General features: G+C 41.2%; 2 protein-coding genes across 2 annotated transcripts; one reads left to right on the top strand and one right to left on the bottom strand.

Moving 5' to 3' along the window:
* Window positions 1–68: 68 nt before the first annotated feature.
* Window positions 69–10,280, top strand: LOC141013805 (uncharacterized). Its single transcript, XM_073487668.1, has 7 exons — window positions 69–323; window positions 1,548–1,817; window positions 5,383–5,664; window positions 5,981–6,144; window positions 6,254–6,325; window positions 6,403–6,444; window positions 7,444–10,280. The coding sequence occupies exons 1-7, from the start codon at window positions 281–283 to the stop codon at window positions 7,609–7,611; spliced, it is 1,041 nt and encodes a 346-aa protein (XP_073343769.1). The 5' UTR covers window positions 69–280; the 3' UTR covers window positions 7,612–10,280.
* A 2,671-nt stretch (window positions 10,281–12,951) lies between these two features.
* Window positions 12,952–16,125, bottom strand: LOC141013808 (uncharacterized). The gene is made up of 3 exons (XM_073487671.1): window positions 15,796–16,125; window positions 13,707–13,809; window positions 12,952–13,447 (listed from the first exon to the last, which is right to left on the bottom strand). The coding sequence occupies exons 1-3, from the start codon at window positions 16,027–16,029 to the stop codon at window positions 13,092–13,094; spliced, it is 693 nt and encodes a 230-aa protein (XP_073343772.1). The 5' UTR covers window positions 16,030–16,125; the 3' UTR covers window positions 12,952–13,091.
* Between the last annotated feature and the right edge of the window lie 1,571 nt (window positions 16,126–17,696).

Genomic DNA, 17,696 nt, shown 5'->3' with positions numbered 1-17,696 from the left:
GGGGGCAAGTGGGCGGAGTCAAACATTTAACCCCGCCCACATTGAGCCACTCCCTGATCTGCATACTGCGGCCAGGGGCTTCTCGGCTGAAGACATACCCTCGACACCGGATGTGCATGCAAGTAATCACCGTTTGTGCACAGTTAATTACCGAATATGCGCCATTTACAACTGATATATCAATGCTGTGAATATGTTTAAGACTCATTGGTAACTTTATCGTGCGCTTAACTGGCCGAAGACTGTTCACAGGGCGCGGGCTTGTTGTCAGTCACAAGAGATGATGGAGGTGCTGTTGTTGCTGTGTGCCTGTTTCTATGTTGGTGAGTAAAAATATATTTAAATCCTCCTTTAGCGAAACTGCGCCAAAGACTATAGCGTTTACAGGGAGTATAAAGACTCGACAGTATCCTAAGTACTCAACGTTACAGCCTATTTGATGTCTGTTCACGAACATTAGCTGGAGTGCTGCACTTAAAGGTGCTGTTGGTAAGAAAAGCTGCTTTTTGAGTGTCATTCCCTGCTCGTCAAAGTCTGACGCTTCGGGATTGATTCCCAAAGCGTTATTATTTGACGATTTGGGAATGAGCCAATCAATCACCTTTCTTACAAAAAGCACCTTTTAAGTAGAGTTAAGAAAACAATGTATCCTTTACGTTATTACATGTATGCTTGGATTTTTGTTAAGTCACCATGTACTAGTAATAATAAATGACAATGCAACAAAACAATCAGGAGAGCCTTTTATTTATTATTTATGATTATACTGCATGAGATAATAACTTATGCACATAAGTTATAAGATCAATTTCTGCGACTTTGGAGCCATAATTTAATAATCTGAAAGGGTTATTGTTAAAGGTGCGGTATGTAAGTATTGGCCACCAGTTAAATTCAAATTCGAATAGGAAGCAGCATATAACTAGAGTAATCGCTATTTGTAGCTACTGTTAGCTGTTAGCTCAGTTAGCGGTGCAGCTAGGGGTCAGGACGGGGGGCTCAGAGCACCATGGGAGTTTTAGTGTTGCTTACACCACTAGCACAGGAGCCGCAGGCTGACAGGAGGAGGAGGTTTTTGGGCCTGGGACGGGTTGGACTTGAGGGAAATGCACGCAAGAAGCGGCACCATAATGTAGCCCAATGTCAGACCTGTTATTTCATCACATTCTGTTGATAATTGGAGTCAATGTAAGAATATTTTAAACTAAAATTACTACATATTGCACCTTTTAAAGTAAATTTGGCTCATGCAAACTTAATTTTACTCGGGCAGCATTTTCATAAAGGGCTTTACTTGTAACAATATATTTTTGTATTGCTATTATTGCTCCTATAATCTAAGTTTTACTAAGGCAAAAGATCCGAATAGTATTTCCACCACTGTACTCATTAATGATGAGTGAGCATCTGCCAGTGCAGTGTAAAGGCATAGTTACTACATATAATATGACTTTGATATACTCTGATCCCTGATACAAATGGTAATGTTGCTATACATTCACAAGGTATGTACTCAGTGTTTTTTTGTTGTTGGACTTCCTTTCTAGGCCTCTCGTATGATGAGCTAGAGTATGGGAGCTCATACACCTTGAGGCTGCACAGAAAGGCTCAATCCCTCACGTTCACCCCTAGATATGATGAGTCAAATGTGACGATCTTGTGGAAACGTGATGACCCTCCAGCCAGCCAGGACAGTAGGCGGAAGGTGATGGGTAGCTACTATATGATCAATCCTTTGACCCAGGAAGACAGTGGGACCTACATAATGAGAGACAAAGATCGGTTGCCATTGTCTGTCAGGACCATTAGAGTTGTGGGTGAGTCATTATAAACCACTCTCAGCAGCATTATCCACTATTCATCCATATGTTCGCTCTATCATTGAGCAGAATGATGAACCAACCTCTGCTGCGGCTTTTGGTCTAAATGCAGTGTAGTTTATCGATAGGCTCCCACATCTTTCAAATAGGGATTTATTCAGGAAAGTGGCCAGTGGAGGAACAGGAGGCCAATGCTTGAATTTTTGCAAACTAACATGCATAAGATGGTAGGCATGTAGCATTTTTGGATACTACAAATATTACTAAATACTACTGCCTGGAACATGTGAGCATATGGATGAAAACTTTTCATGATTGAAAACTAGTGTAACTGACATGAATTTAAAGGAACAGTTCCACATTTTGGGAAATTCAGTTATTAATTTTCTTGCTGAGATGAAAAAATGATACCATTCTTATATTCACACCACAGATATGACGATAGAGGAGATGTTAGCTTAGCTCAGCAAGAGACTGGAAATAGAGAAACAGCTAGCCTGTAAAAAGGTAACAAAAAGTGTAAAATCCAGAAGCTGTTGTTTTGGCAGGTGTTATGGACCAGACTAGGTTAGCTTTTTTTAAATTTTGTGCTAAGCTAACCAGCCATTGCTTGGTCCAGAGGGAAAACAAAGATCTCAGAGGAGCCCTTTAACTAGTAATGATGCAAAAGGGAAAAGTGGGCCGTGAGATTCCCTGTAGGTATGAAAAGGAAAAGTAGAATCTGGGGTTTATCATGCAATACATGTGGCCTGCGTGCTGCACAGTGCTGCAAATAAAACAAGACGTTGGGTGGTCGACACACTTGGGTGTGACATCCTCTGCCGTCAAGGGACTTGGATGAATAAACTGAGCACACTATATAAGGATTTTAATGGTGCTTAGATGTCTACCACGGATCTTAGCACAAAAGTAGTCCAATGTAGGACACCTGGTGGAGTGGCAATACTTTCGAATAGTAGATATGACCCACTGGTAAAGGTGGTAAGACTGAATATTAATTGGGCTATTGGGTTAGAGAAACGCCTATAAAAGCATATAGAAATGGTGCCATGCCGCCAGTCTGAGTGAATCGCAAGTCACTCTTCATTTTTTTGATTTTGTGCCTGGTGGCAGTTAAAATTGAATAGTGAAAACCAGGTCAATAATTAACCAATCTACACGCTAGTGGTGTCATCATTACCTCCACCAAAGAGATTATGTTTTTACACATATCTGTTTGTTTGGTTGGTTGGTTGGTTTGTCAGCAGGATTACACAAAAACGACTTAACGGATTTCCACATACTGTAACTGAATGGATGGAGGATGGGTCTTGGCCCAAAATACGCAGGATACCTAGGATTTATACCTCATTAACTTTTGGAGCAGATCTGTGTAAAGGGACGGACTCAAGGATTTTTTTCTCACTTTCCTAAACAGTGAGAGATAGACATTTTTGTTAATGTTGATGAAGAAAATCAGTTCTATTTAGGTGTATGATATCTACATCTAGTTTAGGAGAGTAACAGATATTCCACTATAGCTGGCAACCAAATCATATTGATCCGCCTAGTGATGCACTGATGTGTTTGTTGTGAATTGTAAAAACCCACATCATGGTTCTGAACTAGGTGCCATGCATGGCAGTACTGTAACAGCTCTTTCTCTAGGTGTTATGCACCTTGTTCTGACTTAAACATCAGAAGAAAGTGCATCATTTTAAACCCGGAAGCATTACTTTGTGCCTTTTAGCTTTTAAACTGGTCAGAATCACAAAGGCCCAGATGGAGGTCATTGCTTGAACATGAAACAATTTGTCAGTTCAAGATGTACACTTTGTTTTAGTAAAATAGCTGCAGTGTGATGAGAGCATTATTGTAATTTAGTCAACTGAGTAAAAATGAATGCAGTTGAAAATGCTGATAGTAGTCAGTTGAGTTATGTTTATGATGCCATTATGATGCTAGATGATGAAAAGGCTCGTGGTATGGCAATCTGTCTGCTGTCTTGTACAGTGTGTATGTGGATGCCCTGTTGAAACAATTTAATGTGTGTAACTGAAGACAGGGAGAGGTTAGAGAGGATAGGAAATGAGTTTTTCCGGTGTTTCACTTGTGGAGCATTCCTCTCATGATATGCAAAGGAAAAAACCTTACAGAGCTGCAACGATCTTTTGATTATTTTCCAGATTAATTAATTAGTTGTTTTGTCTATAAAATGTCAGAAAATGGTGAAAAATGTGTTTCCCAAAGCCCAAGATGACATCCTCAAATGTCATGTTTTACAACAACCCAAAGATATTCGGTTTACTGTCATGGAGGAGTAAAGGAAGCAGAAAATATTATAGTTGACAATTTATTGATTAATTGTTGCAGGTCTATTTCCTGACAATTTGGATGATGACAGATATTTATCGACAGTGTTGTTAACTCTATGCTCAGGCCACCATGTTGTTTTGAAAGTTTAGTATGTGTTCTGTCAATGTAAAAAGCTCAGTATTTGGATCTACCTGTGCACATGTGTACAGCTCAAGTAGTATGCAGAAGCTGTCAGTGGCTTACAATGATGCAGCTTCAGATTCCCAGATGGCATCTAAGACATCGAATATATAGTTTTGTGTGTCGCTGGGATGAATCAAAGAAGAGCATCATAGCTTTAATCAGTTCGAGGAGGCGCTCCTCTTGATACTCATCTGGGCTCAGAAAACACTGGCGCAATAGCAAACATGAACTTTTTATTTATTGAACAATGAGTTGTTGTGGTTTCATCATTTTATTATATCATCTTATTCTGTGGTTTATAGGCACACTTCCTCTTTAACTCTCAAATCTGGACTCTGTCTATCACTCTGCCCTGAAATTTATTACTGATGATGTTTATGGTGCAGATAATTCTTTTCTATATAATGAGGTTGAGTGGTCTTCTCAGAATATAAATAAAAGACGTATAAAATGGTATCTTTTTAACCATAAAGCCTTTACTGGAGAATTACCACATTATCTGTCAGAATTGCTTCTTTTCCCAGATGGACTTCATCAGACCTTTGCCCTTATACCTTTTGTCCATTTTAATAATTTGATCTTAAACCTCCCAACCTCTACTGTAAATTGTGTGAAATAACTGTATTAACAATAAATGATTTTAATTGAAACATTTTTACATAACTGCATTTTTATTTTACACTTAATGATTTAATTTATCTATTTAATTATTGGCAATAATTGTGAAGTTTTAGGGCTTTTGTAGAACTGTATGTTTTTACATTTGAAACCAAAGTTTCAACAAAAGTTTTCTTAATGGCTTTTCTTTGTCTGTATATCTGTATATCTGTATATACATATATGGATGTAATCGAATTTGGTATCAATCTTCTCGTCTAACTCTCAGCAAGGAAGCAAATTAACATATTTCCCAAAATGTTGGACAATTCTTTTAAGATGATTACAGCTGCCATGCTATGTGAAAGACATAACTAGAAACTTACACCAAGAACCAACACTACACAGGATGGGTGTTTGGTATTCAAAGGATTTTTTGGTGGAGATTCACTTTTTTATCCTCTGTCTTGCTCATCCTCTCTTCCAGCACTAGTGATGACCTTTAAAAACACTGCTGGTGAAAGCTTCAACTTCGCCTTCGATCTGGAACCGACTTCCTGCCACATTTACTTCATCACAGAAAGTGACCGAGTAGAGCATCAGATAGTTCGTCATGGAAGGCTACGGCCCAATCTGGAGTGTCAAGGGTTTGAAATGTCAGGGCGATGTGGGGTTTCAAATTCGAACCCCCAGAAGTCATGCAGCGGGCGCTATGAGGTCCGAGATTCAAAGGGCAACAGAGCCTTAGTGGCGACTGTGGAGGTCGAGGGTAAGTAACCTGCGTGTTTTATAATACGTTTCAGATTTCTGTTATTTTTAGCCTCTTTTGTTTGTTTTTAGCTGTATATGTTTATCCAAAGCCTATTATATCTATTTACTATTATCTACAACCTAGTGGTAGGTATTTCAATCTGTAATTGTCATGAAATTGCCATTATGTCCGAGACAAATTTACAGTGATAAACATCAGAGAAAAGCAGGATAGAGGCTGGAAATAAAGCAGCAAATATTTGACTTTTTTTTCCAATTACAGGAGTATTAAATTATCAAAATCTTATGACCATCAACTAATTGACTCATTTCAGCACTTCCACCTTTTGATACCAAAAAAATTGGAATGGGCATCGGCATTTTCTTCGCTGTAGTTGGCTGCTGTGGCTGCTTGAAGCGCTGCTGTTGTGGGAAGAGCTCCTCTAAAGAGGAGCAACCTGAGACTCCTGATGAGGAACCTGCGGTGCATTACCACGATGTGAGCGCACTGCATTAAATTTACATGACTTTTTTTTTTTTGGTGTGTATAGAAGTGTAAAGTTGAAAACGCTGCTGTACCCATTGTGTTTCTCTAATTCAAATTACAGTATGACCATGAGTCTGTTGGACCACGGCAACCCTACCCTGCTCAGCCCTCGCACACTCCGACTGGCCTGCTGGTTGGTGTCTTTTGCATTCTCCTCTTTTGTTTATTCTCTCCCTCTTCACTACTAATGTGTGGCTCCTCACTCTGCAGATCAACAATCCTCCCACGACTGTGCCGCCAGCTTATTCTGAGGTATGCACTGCTCCCCATATAAGTCTGAGCATGCACACACACAATAAGTATTTTTCAACATTTATTTACAGCTAAGGCAAATCATAAATCATTCATGCCCCCTTGTAAAATCAAATACAATACATTAAGTTCTTTCTCGAAAAGACTGTCCATTTGTCGCGGCACTGCTGTACCAGCCTGTCTGCTTTCGTTTCTGAAATGTGTCTTGAGTGTAGCTGTTTTATACAATATTTTATTGATGGTTAACATGTCAAATTTGAACAAATACAGTAAGGGTAACCTATATTGACTACCTTATTGACGCTTGTGGAGAAAGTCCCCAGACTCCATTAAATAATAGCTCAATTTTGTAGGTTGTTGAGTTAGAAAAAACTTTATACACATTGTGAAACGCTGTCTCTGAAAAATTCGTAAGTATTTGGCCCTTCTTGTTAATTCGGCAAATGTTATACATGAAGATATTTCCTTATTTATGTAGTAAACATTGTTTCCGTTTGTTTGAGTGATGCAGGTGTATGTTTGCATATAGAGCAGGGAAGTGAGATCCAATCACAAGGGGTCACTTGAGACACATGGTAATGTCAGGTGTGACCTGACGGACTTGGAGCTGTCCACTTGTGATTGGATGTTGTTAATACCAGGTCTGAATTCCCTCTCTGTCTCCAAATTATAGGTGTCCTGTTAGGTGCATTTCCTTCCTCAGAAAAGCCAATTTTTCTTAGAAGTTTTCAAAATAACAGTCTCATTCTATGAAAACAAAAACACAATGATTCTTAGTTTCAGGTGACTACACACTAATGAAAACATAATAATGAATATTTTATTCCATACCTGCTCATAAATCCTCCTAAATCCTAAATACTCCATACGACATATCTTATACTTATTGTTATACTAACAATACAAACAATGTATTATAACTGTGGTTATAATGTGACATGAATATTCTCCATGCTGCGCCTGTGAAACAAGCTAATATGTCTGTCTTTTTCTTTCCAGGTTTTTCTAGCTCCAGCAGAGCCAACAGTCGCTCCAACCGTCCCTGTGGAATCGGATGGCCAGCCGCGGTTTGAACTGAAGGGGACGTCCTTTTCCTCTGCTCCCCCTCTCAGTTCAGACTCACCTTACGGTGACGTTTATACCTCAGACAAACTCAACTTCCTCTGAAAGCCTTCATTTTAAAAGTTGAACTCATTTGTTAGTGTGACGTTAAAGAGAAAGTTCAACAATTAGGAAAGATACTCATTCACAAGTGGCTTCTTGAAATGTCTGCTGGTTGCCTAGCAACTGGTCACAGCCAAGAAATAGTCCGGCACATAACGCCCAGGGAAACAGCCATTTGTTGTTTTTTTATACTTTGTTTTTATTTTTTTTAAATGGATTCATCAAAGAAGATAAAACAGGTTAATTAGTGAGCTTTAGAGGTGCTGGTATGCAAATGTAATTACCTCTGTACATAGTCAAGCTAGCTGCTTACCTTTTTCTAGTCTTTATGCAGTTTACCTAACCTGCTGCTGTTTTTAGCTTCATCTTTACCACACAGATTTAAAAGTAGTGTCAATCTTCTCAATTAAGTATCAGCGCGAAGTGGATAAAAATATTTCACAAAATGCTGGACTCAAACCTACACAGAAAGACACACACATCGACAAACCTGTTCTTCAACAGTCTGCTATATTCCCGATGTTTTACTGTGCCAAATTTTATAACAATTGCTGGAAAAAAACAGAGATGGAATGAACGCTTTGTTTTGTATCAGTGCAGTCCTATTTATTTATGTTTTACTATGAACATCAAAGGCTTTGTTTGCCGAGCAAGAGCGCAAAAGGTCACAGGTCCAAAGCCATAGGTAAAAGGGCATTTTTTCAATGAACAAAACATGCACTCTAAACTGAGTGACTGCCTTATTTACAATAATCTCATACCTCAAGAGTCTCATGTAAGTGTCTTACCAGCAGTAGTAGTAGTACTGATTGAAAAGCTTTCGCATTCATGCACTTCTGTCAGGGATACAACATTTAATACAGACCAGTCTGACTTTTCAGGGAAGACACAAACATAAAGTAGCCTTTTCTTTGCTAAACTCTCTGTATTTAAAGCAACATTATGTAGAAATTGGCATTTTCTGCGATTCGGTGCACTCCAAGTTTCTGAGTGCAACACCACTGTTAATCCCAGGTCTGTAACAATTTGTCAGACGTAATGTAGGTGCTAACTACAAACAAAACTCATTACATCATAACAATGTTATGAGTTTATAACTTGTATGTTGAAGTAAACATGTATGTAACGCTGTGATCCTACCCTCTCACTGAAGTTTCATAGTGCAGAAACAAGTGATTGGGGGTGGAGTGGCTGAGACAGAAGCCCTATTCACACTGCCCTTTGAGTGCCGGAATCATGCACCGATTCTCCGCATCGTCATCTGTGTGAAAGTTTCAGATGCGGAGAGGGGGAAAAGGCTATGATGCGCCTCCAGAGGTAGTATCAGAGCCGCAGCAGAGGCGAGTCGGCATCTGTGCAAATTGATAAGCCGGAGGCACGGAGTGGGGGCGTGTCGATCTGATGGTGTTCACAGTCTGATAACCAAACAGATCCTTCACTCATCAAATAAAAGAGAAATGACCCGCAAAGCAACATTACAGGACCAAACAACAGTAACGTGGTAACTGGTAGTGTCTTTGGCAACTTATATGAGGAAAAAAATACCGCAGTTATATGTGGAGAGGCCTCTGTCATCCTGTCTGTCCTCCCGACTCTTTGTTACATATCTGCCCGAAAAAACAGCGTCTGTCCCTGGCAAAAAACTTCACCTCACCTCACCATGTGTTTGTCTCCTTCCACTATTGTGTTGTTGTAGTTACTGTCTTGACTTCAGTGAACTTTCCCCCAGAAAACCCTCCCCGCGATTGAGAGAGTCAGACAGCATCCTGTTTACTGATGGTGATTATGTAATTATGTAATTTAGAGCGAAAAACGTAACTTTGTCACTTTTCAGGATGCATAATGGGTCAGGATCTCAATCACAACACATTATAACTGCATCCATATGATTATAAACAGTCAGCGGGTACATGTTTAGATTAACAGGTGTACCGTCGTGCCTCTTTTGGAGCCTTCGCTGCGGAGATAATGCAGAGTCTTTGTGTGAAAAGGACTACTGACACGATTCACCCTATTACAAGACACTGCACCATCAAAATTATTTTGACGCTGTCATTTTAAGGTCAAAAAGTTACACAATGTTGCTGAAACTTCAAATGAGCTGTAGATGTTATAGCTACAGTAGCTGCAGGAATATTTTCATTTGCTCACACACATATCCAAATGTTCTTAAGTTGAATTATAGTGATTGTATAAAAATATTGAAAGCAACAGTTGCCTTTTCCTTGTGCTTACGTTACATTGAGAGTGACACAATGGCAGAAAAGTCACCTCTGGACTGCACTTGTGTCAATTCTGCGCCTTAAATGCATTCATTTAAAAGTCTAATGTGACATACTGTATATCTTTCAATATATTTGTGACTGTTACATAATGTATGCAACATGCTACTTTCTGCACCACTAAACATGGAATTATGGCTGTATTTGGAGCTTTGATATTTATCATGATGTATAGGTCAGTCCTTTTTATTTTAATTGTTCATTTTGCATGTCTATGACTTATATGACTGCTGTGTGTCTATATTTGAATATAGTTGTTTTTTGTCGCACTAACTGGAATCTTTTTATGAACATGATATGAGGAGTTGTCAAATATTTCCTAACAAGTGAGCATTTTGTGTTTGTATCTTAGTGTATATTCACTTTGTGTCATTAAACCTCATAAAATCCTACTAAATGCTGTTTGTACTTGTTTTACCGTCTTAATGTCTTCATGTGTAGCACAGAAATTCTGTGACGACGTTAAAAGCACCACCCACCCAACATGTCACCACACAGCCAAAAGCTCATCCAAGCATATAAATTCTTTCCCACCATACCAACTGGTTCACAGAAGAAACTCAACAGAGCAGAAGTTACCTTTTGTGTGTTGTTAAGAGAAACAGCAGAGCCATAAATCTGTTGTTGTATGAGACAATAAGAGATTCCTTGTTGACACATTTGTTACACTGATTGAACCTGGAAATCCTCCAAGTTTGTCACATCATTGTGCTTTAGTTGGAACCACAATGGATTAATGTATAAAATGTACTGCAACACCTGTAACTATTACTATGAGAAATGGAGAAATGGCTGCAAGCTGATTGATTGTGACTCATCTAGAAGAATTTTAGTCTCGTCTTAAATCACAATATTGGTCATCTCTAACATGATTAATGCTGCATTCATGTGCTCCTCAGATGGTCCCACTTGACGGTTCCGACTTTGGTGTGTAACATGAACACAAGCCGGGATGTGGGAGCAGCATGGTTGACATTTTGGACTCTGTCACTCAGAGCCTTTAAACAACACATTGGCAGCTGTTTCCAATATTTGAGTGACAAGGAAGAGCAAAGGAAATGTAAGACATTCATCTACCCAGCAGAAGCTCGTTTGTACCAATATTTTCTCTGACTTTCTGAGTTGTTGCACTGATTTGAAGGGACGTTTAAGTGAATTTTCCCAGTCGGAAACACGTTTTTTTGATTATTCTGACACCGCATTAACGCACCATTAATTTAGATTTGGGACGCTAGGTAAGATGTTGTAGTTAGTTAAATCTCCTGTTTGTTACATCAAACTCTACAGTAAACAGTTGCTTTACAGATTCAACATACGCAATTATTTGGAGTTTTGTTTCTAACCATGTTACAAATGTAAATCCAGTGTTTAGTCTCTTTCAGCTTGTTTTTGCTCTCAAACTCCTGAGTAAAATATGTGGGTCTTTTGCTTTTTAAATGCTGCACTACGTTCACTCGCTAGTTGTTAACTTTGTCTGTCTGCTGTTGGGCTTTTCGAGCTTTTTCACTGAAAACAGCTGTGTGCTACAACTGAAAATGAGGCTGTCAGACTGAACGAAAACGGTGGTGTTGGGGGGTCAGGAAAACCAAAACAATGAGCTGAAAGACGCAGGAAAGCTCCAGGTGATAATTCTTTGTGATTTTGTCAGTACATGTGACTCCGTTCATGGTACTTTGATGCATTTTATCCGTTGTGATCACAGCAGCTTTTAAGTCAAACGTCCCATTTAAATATCTTCTCACATGCATTTATGAACGATTGTGACTCGGAGCTTCTCATATTAAGCATTTTACTACAAAAACATTTAGGTCTAGAATCATATCATCATCCCTCTCCATCTTTATCTCTGTGATGATGCAGACGGATGATGACACAGTTTGACCTCACAGTTTAACTCTGGAGTTAGTTACTGTGTGGATTCATATTTGGCTCACTTGGCACTCCACCACAGTAGGAGCGTAGGAGCGGAGTGAGTTGTGCTGCTGCGGGGTGAGCTCACAGGAATGATAACTATGGCACCGAGGTCAGGTTGTTCCACTTGGCTGGAGCGCGGGGAAGGTCGCTGGTGTGAACCCGGAGGATCAGAAGGGCTTCCAGCTGACTGAGCAGCAGAGAACCAATCAGGCGACTGAAGTGTCAACAGACCACCAGTCAGCCTGGGTTGAAGGTACTAAATTGGTCGACATAATTCGCACTGAAATTAAATGTTTCTTTCTAGTCAAAGCCAGTTAACTGTTGCGTCTAATATGGACGCAATATTTTTTGGACACTGTTTAACCATGACGATCAAAGGGCTTTTTGTAGCAATTAACATGTACTAATCACTTTTTTTATTGGCCATTTGCAAGCAGATTCTAACGTGACATGAAAAATGAGACCTTCCCCTTCTGTCTCAGTTGCCCATACAAGAGTGTGGACGGGTTTGTTTAAGTTGTTTAATGCTGCTGGACTGTGGATTTCTCTGCGACGGAAGGGTCGGATTTTCCATGACAGTCCAAAGGATTTGACTTTGTTTTGCCTCCAGCTTTTATTTGTATGAGACAAAACAGAAAGAAGACAGTTTACAATCTGATTTGAGAAATTATCCAATCCTCTGTGCACACTAGTCTTAATATTTGCAGCCATTTGAGGGGACAATCCACCTCAAAATCAAAAATACATATATTTCTCAATAGGGGCTCGCAAGCTGAATTAGCTAATGTTACAGCTCAGCTGAAGAGGTCGGCATTAACAAGGTCTGTGGATTATCTTGAGTAACCGCGTTATGATTTCTGAAAAGAGACATTGCTGTTGAACTTTTTGACGCTTTGAGCATCACAAGCATCAAGAGTGCCATCTAGCTCCAATATATTTCAGAGAAGGCAGACATCTCTACGCTAGATATCCCCTAAACTCTAGATGAACAAATAGCACTACAGGTAAGAGGAAAAATATGTATCTTTGATTTTGGGTTGAACTGTCCCTTTAATACCATTGTGTGTGATTGCAGTTATTTATCATAGAAAAAATATTCAATGTAGTTTAATTATTTGGGCTTTTCTGAAGGCAAACAAAAAGAGAATTTGTGATTAAAAATCCAGAGACTTTATTTCCCATAATAGTTTGACAAACATACGATAGAAACCATCAATGTTACTATGAACCAGTATTCCCACCACCTTTGTCCATCTTAACTCTTTCTCCCGTCACCCTCTCTGGTCACTATTCACCTTTCCTCTTCTCGACCGCCTTCAGCCGGCCCTCCAGGCTGTTCAGACGGTGCTCCACTCCGCAAGTCTTTTCAGAGCCCGAAGTGAGCAGCGTCAACAGGACGCACCCCAGCACCAGGCCGCCCAGTCGAACCGCCGTGGTGTCTGCACTGGCAGTCTTGTCGGTCACGATCAGTCCGAAAAGCCAGAGCGCCAAGACGGTTTTCACCACCCAGAACACCCGCCTCACCACGCAAATCAACAGGCGGAGAACGATGGTCAGCACCCAGTAGCCAATGAGGCCCACCAGACCCCACTGGGCGATGGCGGTCACGCCCTCTGGAGTGAAGCGGGGCAACGTCAGAGCAACTGTTGAGGAAGGAAATTCAGCTTAGGCATATTGTCATGAGGAACAAAATACCTGTGTGTTACACAGGAAGGAACAGAAGTAAACACTCACACTTATAAAGGAGTGGCAGACAAACTGCCAGAGGGAGAGGCAGGTCTGCATATTTTCACTTGCCCTTGAAACTTTCTTACTCCAGCAAACAATTGCCTGCAGTGAACTACACATACGGGGTGGAGAAAGTGGAGCATGCAGCAAAACATGGGCAGTCCGTGTACCCACCATCGAAGCCTGTGACCCTGAGGATCTCTGTGACGTACACAGCGATGACATTCAGGCCGCTGGCAGCTCCTTCAGCCAGAAATCGGATCACCGTCTCGAAAAACTGTGGAGGAAGGGTGGAGACGTTTGACTTTGTTATTAAACTTGGTAAAAATGAAGAGGCAGCATTTTAACCATGCAGAGAAGAGATACAGATTTATACAAGAACAAAGCCAGCCTAGATGTATCCTCGTGGCTCCAATGCACAGAACACATACTAGTTAAAGACTGAACGTGCTGATGAGGTGCACCTTAAGATAGAAGAGGTGCTCTATTGTTGACTTGGACAAACAGCTGTGCATGCAAGTGACAGCTGGGCAGTGCCCCTCTCTATTCCTGTACAGCCTGCGCTCACCCCCCCTCCAAAATCACACAACACACACACACATACACAGAGTAGCCTTGCCAGGCAAGGTCAAGGGTAGCCCTGTGAGTTAGACAAGTTTCTTATCTGCACCTGTTGCGCTACACACTGGCACATACGTGAGGACTGTCCAGCATGTCAACACGAATCAAGCATCTGTCGCTCCGTGTCAGTGTGTGTATATCATCTGAAAACACACTTAATCATTTACTGCTCTGGTGTTATGAGGCTCAGTTTGCACGCCAATTATATACTTAAATATTTTAAAGTGAAGACTGATCCATTAATACTAAAGGCAGGCTGGTGTAGCCACAGACTTTTCAGAAGGTGTGATGCAGCCCACGCTGTCAGCTCTTTGTTTCAAACAAAAAGCCTGAAATGCAAAATAGCATGGTGTTGTTCTTTGGGCCATTAAACAGACAATACAACACTTTATTTTATTTCACTTGCCTGAAGTGGCTCTATGTAACCTAAAAAAATTAAAAAAAATAATGAAAATTATCAACATGTGAAGAAATAAGAACGTTGACGATGTGTCAAAGATGTCTATGTGCTGTGATGCAGAGATATCTACTGAAGTCAGCATGCAAAGCAGCTAGCCGCGGCCTGTGCTCTCGGTACGGACTGCTTACTGCATGGCTAACTGAGCTAACTAGCCGACGTTAGCTACGGTTAGCAGTATTTACTCTGGTGATATGCTGCTCCCTATTTTTTTTTTTTTTTTTTTTTTTATGTATGAATTCAAGTAATAGCCAATTCTTACATACTACACCTTTAACTTTTCTTCATGCAAGCTATTTTTTAGCAGATTTTTTTAACCTCATTATGCTTCAAAAAGTGGTGAGGTCGTGTCCACAGTGTCCACCGGTGTAAATGACACCCGTCTATCAGTGTGATGTGTTTCAGGACTCATAGAAAAAAACATTTCTAATTCAGGGATCACGTACACACCCTATACTTTGCATTCACAGCTACCGGCTGAGTCATGTTGAACAATTTCAGACTACTTGCCAGCCAACACAGAATCTTATCACTACAGGCAGGACTATAATGTGGCCTCTCATGCAAATATCACTGTATAGACACGGCCACAGCTTCACCACAGTCATGCTCCTACTCTCTGCAACAACTATGGGCTGACATGAGCTAAACAGAGCCACATGAGAGGACTTTGTTTAGGGGACCATGTCAGGGCAGACTAGGATGGAGGCACCCAGGAGGTTTCTTACCATGGCCACCGTATAGATGTTCTCCTGACCAAGCATTGACTCAAGAAACAACACAGCACTCTGGGGAAGAGGGAGCCACAGCGGGGTGGAAGCAGGGAGACAGAAAGAGTGTGTGTGGATGGGTGAGGGGGGATGCATGGATATAAGAAGACATGAAATGAGGGCAGAGAAAATGAGGGGATCAGGGAAGAGATTAACAAGTTGAGGGGCATGGGGCGGGGAGAGGAATGTGTGTGAAGGGTGAGGAGATGTATGGAGAGAGATGACAGGGTTGGAGTTGAGAATTAGTGATCAGGTTCAGTTATTGATCAAGAAAGAAGCGTGAAATTAGATTAAATATTAAGAAAAGAGGAGTGGAGAGCCACTTCCTGGTGCAGCAGGGAGAGAAAACAGTAGGCTATCAACCGGTGGGTGGTGCACCCCCTCCTCCTCCTCCTCCTCCTCCTCCTCTCTGTACCTCAGCAGCTGAACGTATCACGCCGCTTCCCACCACCGACTCCGCGTAACGCTGGACCTCCTGGCAGGTTCCGGTGATCAGGGTGCGGAGGGTGACCGCCGGTTGGCTCTCGTCTGTCGACTTGGCCTGCTCTGCTTCGGCTCCAGCCAAGCCGAGCACCAGCACGGAGATGGTGAGGAAAAGCCGAGCCATGGCACATCCACCGCGCCCACAGCCAGGCGCACGAAAAGTCATTGCTGGAGATTAAAAAAAAAAAAAAAAAAAAAGGTGCAGAAAAATGTGTGAAGGCTGCAGGTGGGAGCAGGTTGAGCAGCTCGTGTTCAGGACAGGCTTGTAAATCAAAGACTTAAAAATGGCTTCTGTTGAGAGCACTCATTCGCTACAGAGCGATGTTTAAATCGACATGCTGCAGATCACAATGGGCACAAAAAACAAAAATCAAAGAACAAACTTCTAAAAATAACACACACACTTGTTCAGGTGTCCAATCTAAAAAATCAGACTGAATTAGAGGGTTTAAATCAAACAGTGACTCAAGGCGAGCTGAGGATTTAATTATAAACTTTGGCAGCCGCTACATATACCCAATCTAGGATCGCTCCGCTCCGTCAAGGACGCTCCAGCATTAACAGCGGCTATATTTGGTAAGAAACCCCTTCAAGGCTTAGATCCAGCAGTGGTTCGGGATATACGATCATCCGTGGAGATGCAGCAGAGAGACGCCAAAAATAAAATTGTAAAACAATGAGTGCTGAGATGTTTCCAAAAGTTTCTGCTGCAGCTTTGCGCGTAAAAAGAAAAAGGGGTAAAAAAAAACAAAAAAAACGCGGTGACGTCGCGCTGAACACGAGCCTCCCAAAGCCTCTTATTTCAGCTCTGAGCTCCGCACCGCTCAACTTTGGTGCTCCTTTGTCTCCGAGCCTGCATCGAGTGAAGCTGCTGCGATGGATTATGTTGCACAACCTTCACAAAAAACACCCTTGTCGCTGCTCCCGCATGACGCTCCCTTCCTTCCAGCGTTTCTAACGACAGTTTCCACTATGCAAACACGTCTACATGTTCAGGGAGGAGGAGGAGGAGGAGGAGGAGGAGGGATAAACAGAGATTTGCACTCTGGGACATGTGGTTTAATGTGTCAGGTCAAATGTTAAGATATTTCGCAGTGACTAACAGACATGATGTGATTCGTCATTTTTTCTTGGTCAGTCCTTAGTTAAAGGGTAACTCCACCAATTTTACACTTTAATGTGTGTTTACAGGTCTCTGGGAGTACAACTGCATATGTGAAAAATATGAATATAAAAACCTCTTTGTGGCTCCACAAGGAGCTGCATGTAATCTGATAAATTGCCTCCAGTGATGTCACTCAGTGGTTACGTTGCATTGTGGGTAATTGAGGCACCAGGTGTTAAAAATGTGTGGTATGTGGTTCTACTGGATCGGTTTTGATAATTGGTTTTTCAAACTGTTCATAATGAGTCCAACTCATTATGTTATAGGAGCGCATTGTCACCCACAATGCAAGTGCAAATGCTTAGCCACCTCTACACTCAGTCAAACAAGTCATTTCGCGGGAGTTGTGACGCTCAAAAGGATTTATCCACCGTTTTACAGACGCTTCTTTCAAAATGGGTCTATCGTTGTTTTCTCTTCTGTCACAACTGTTTCTGGCGCATTCGTGACGTGAAACGTAACGTCAGTGACGTACAAAGTAACGCTTTGCATGCAGGAAGTAGAAATGGGGTCAATAGGCGATTTTTAGTGGGTTGACCCGCGTTTAAAAAACCCGTGTAGACCCGCTTATTTGGGTGGAAAAGTGGTATAAGTGACATCACTGGAGCCAATTTATTAGATTACATGCAGCTTCCACTGGAGCCACAGAAGTCTTTATACTACTTTTT

This window comes from Pagrus major, chromosome 18, assembly GCF_040436345.1.
Source record: "Pagrus major chromosome 18, Pma_NU_1.0".
Taxonomy (NCBI): domain Eukaryota; kingdom Metazoa; phylum Chordata; class Actinopteri; order Spariformes; family Sparidae; genus Pagrus; species Pagrus major.
This window is presented reverse-complemented; position numbering and strand designations above follow the sequence as displayed.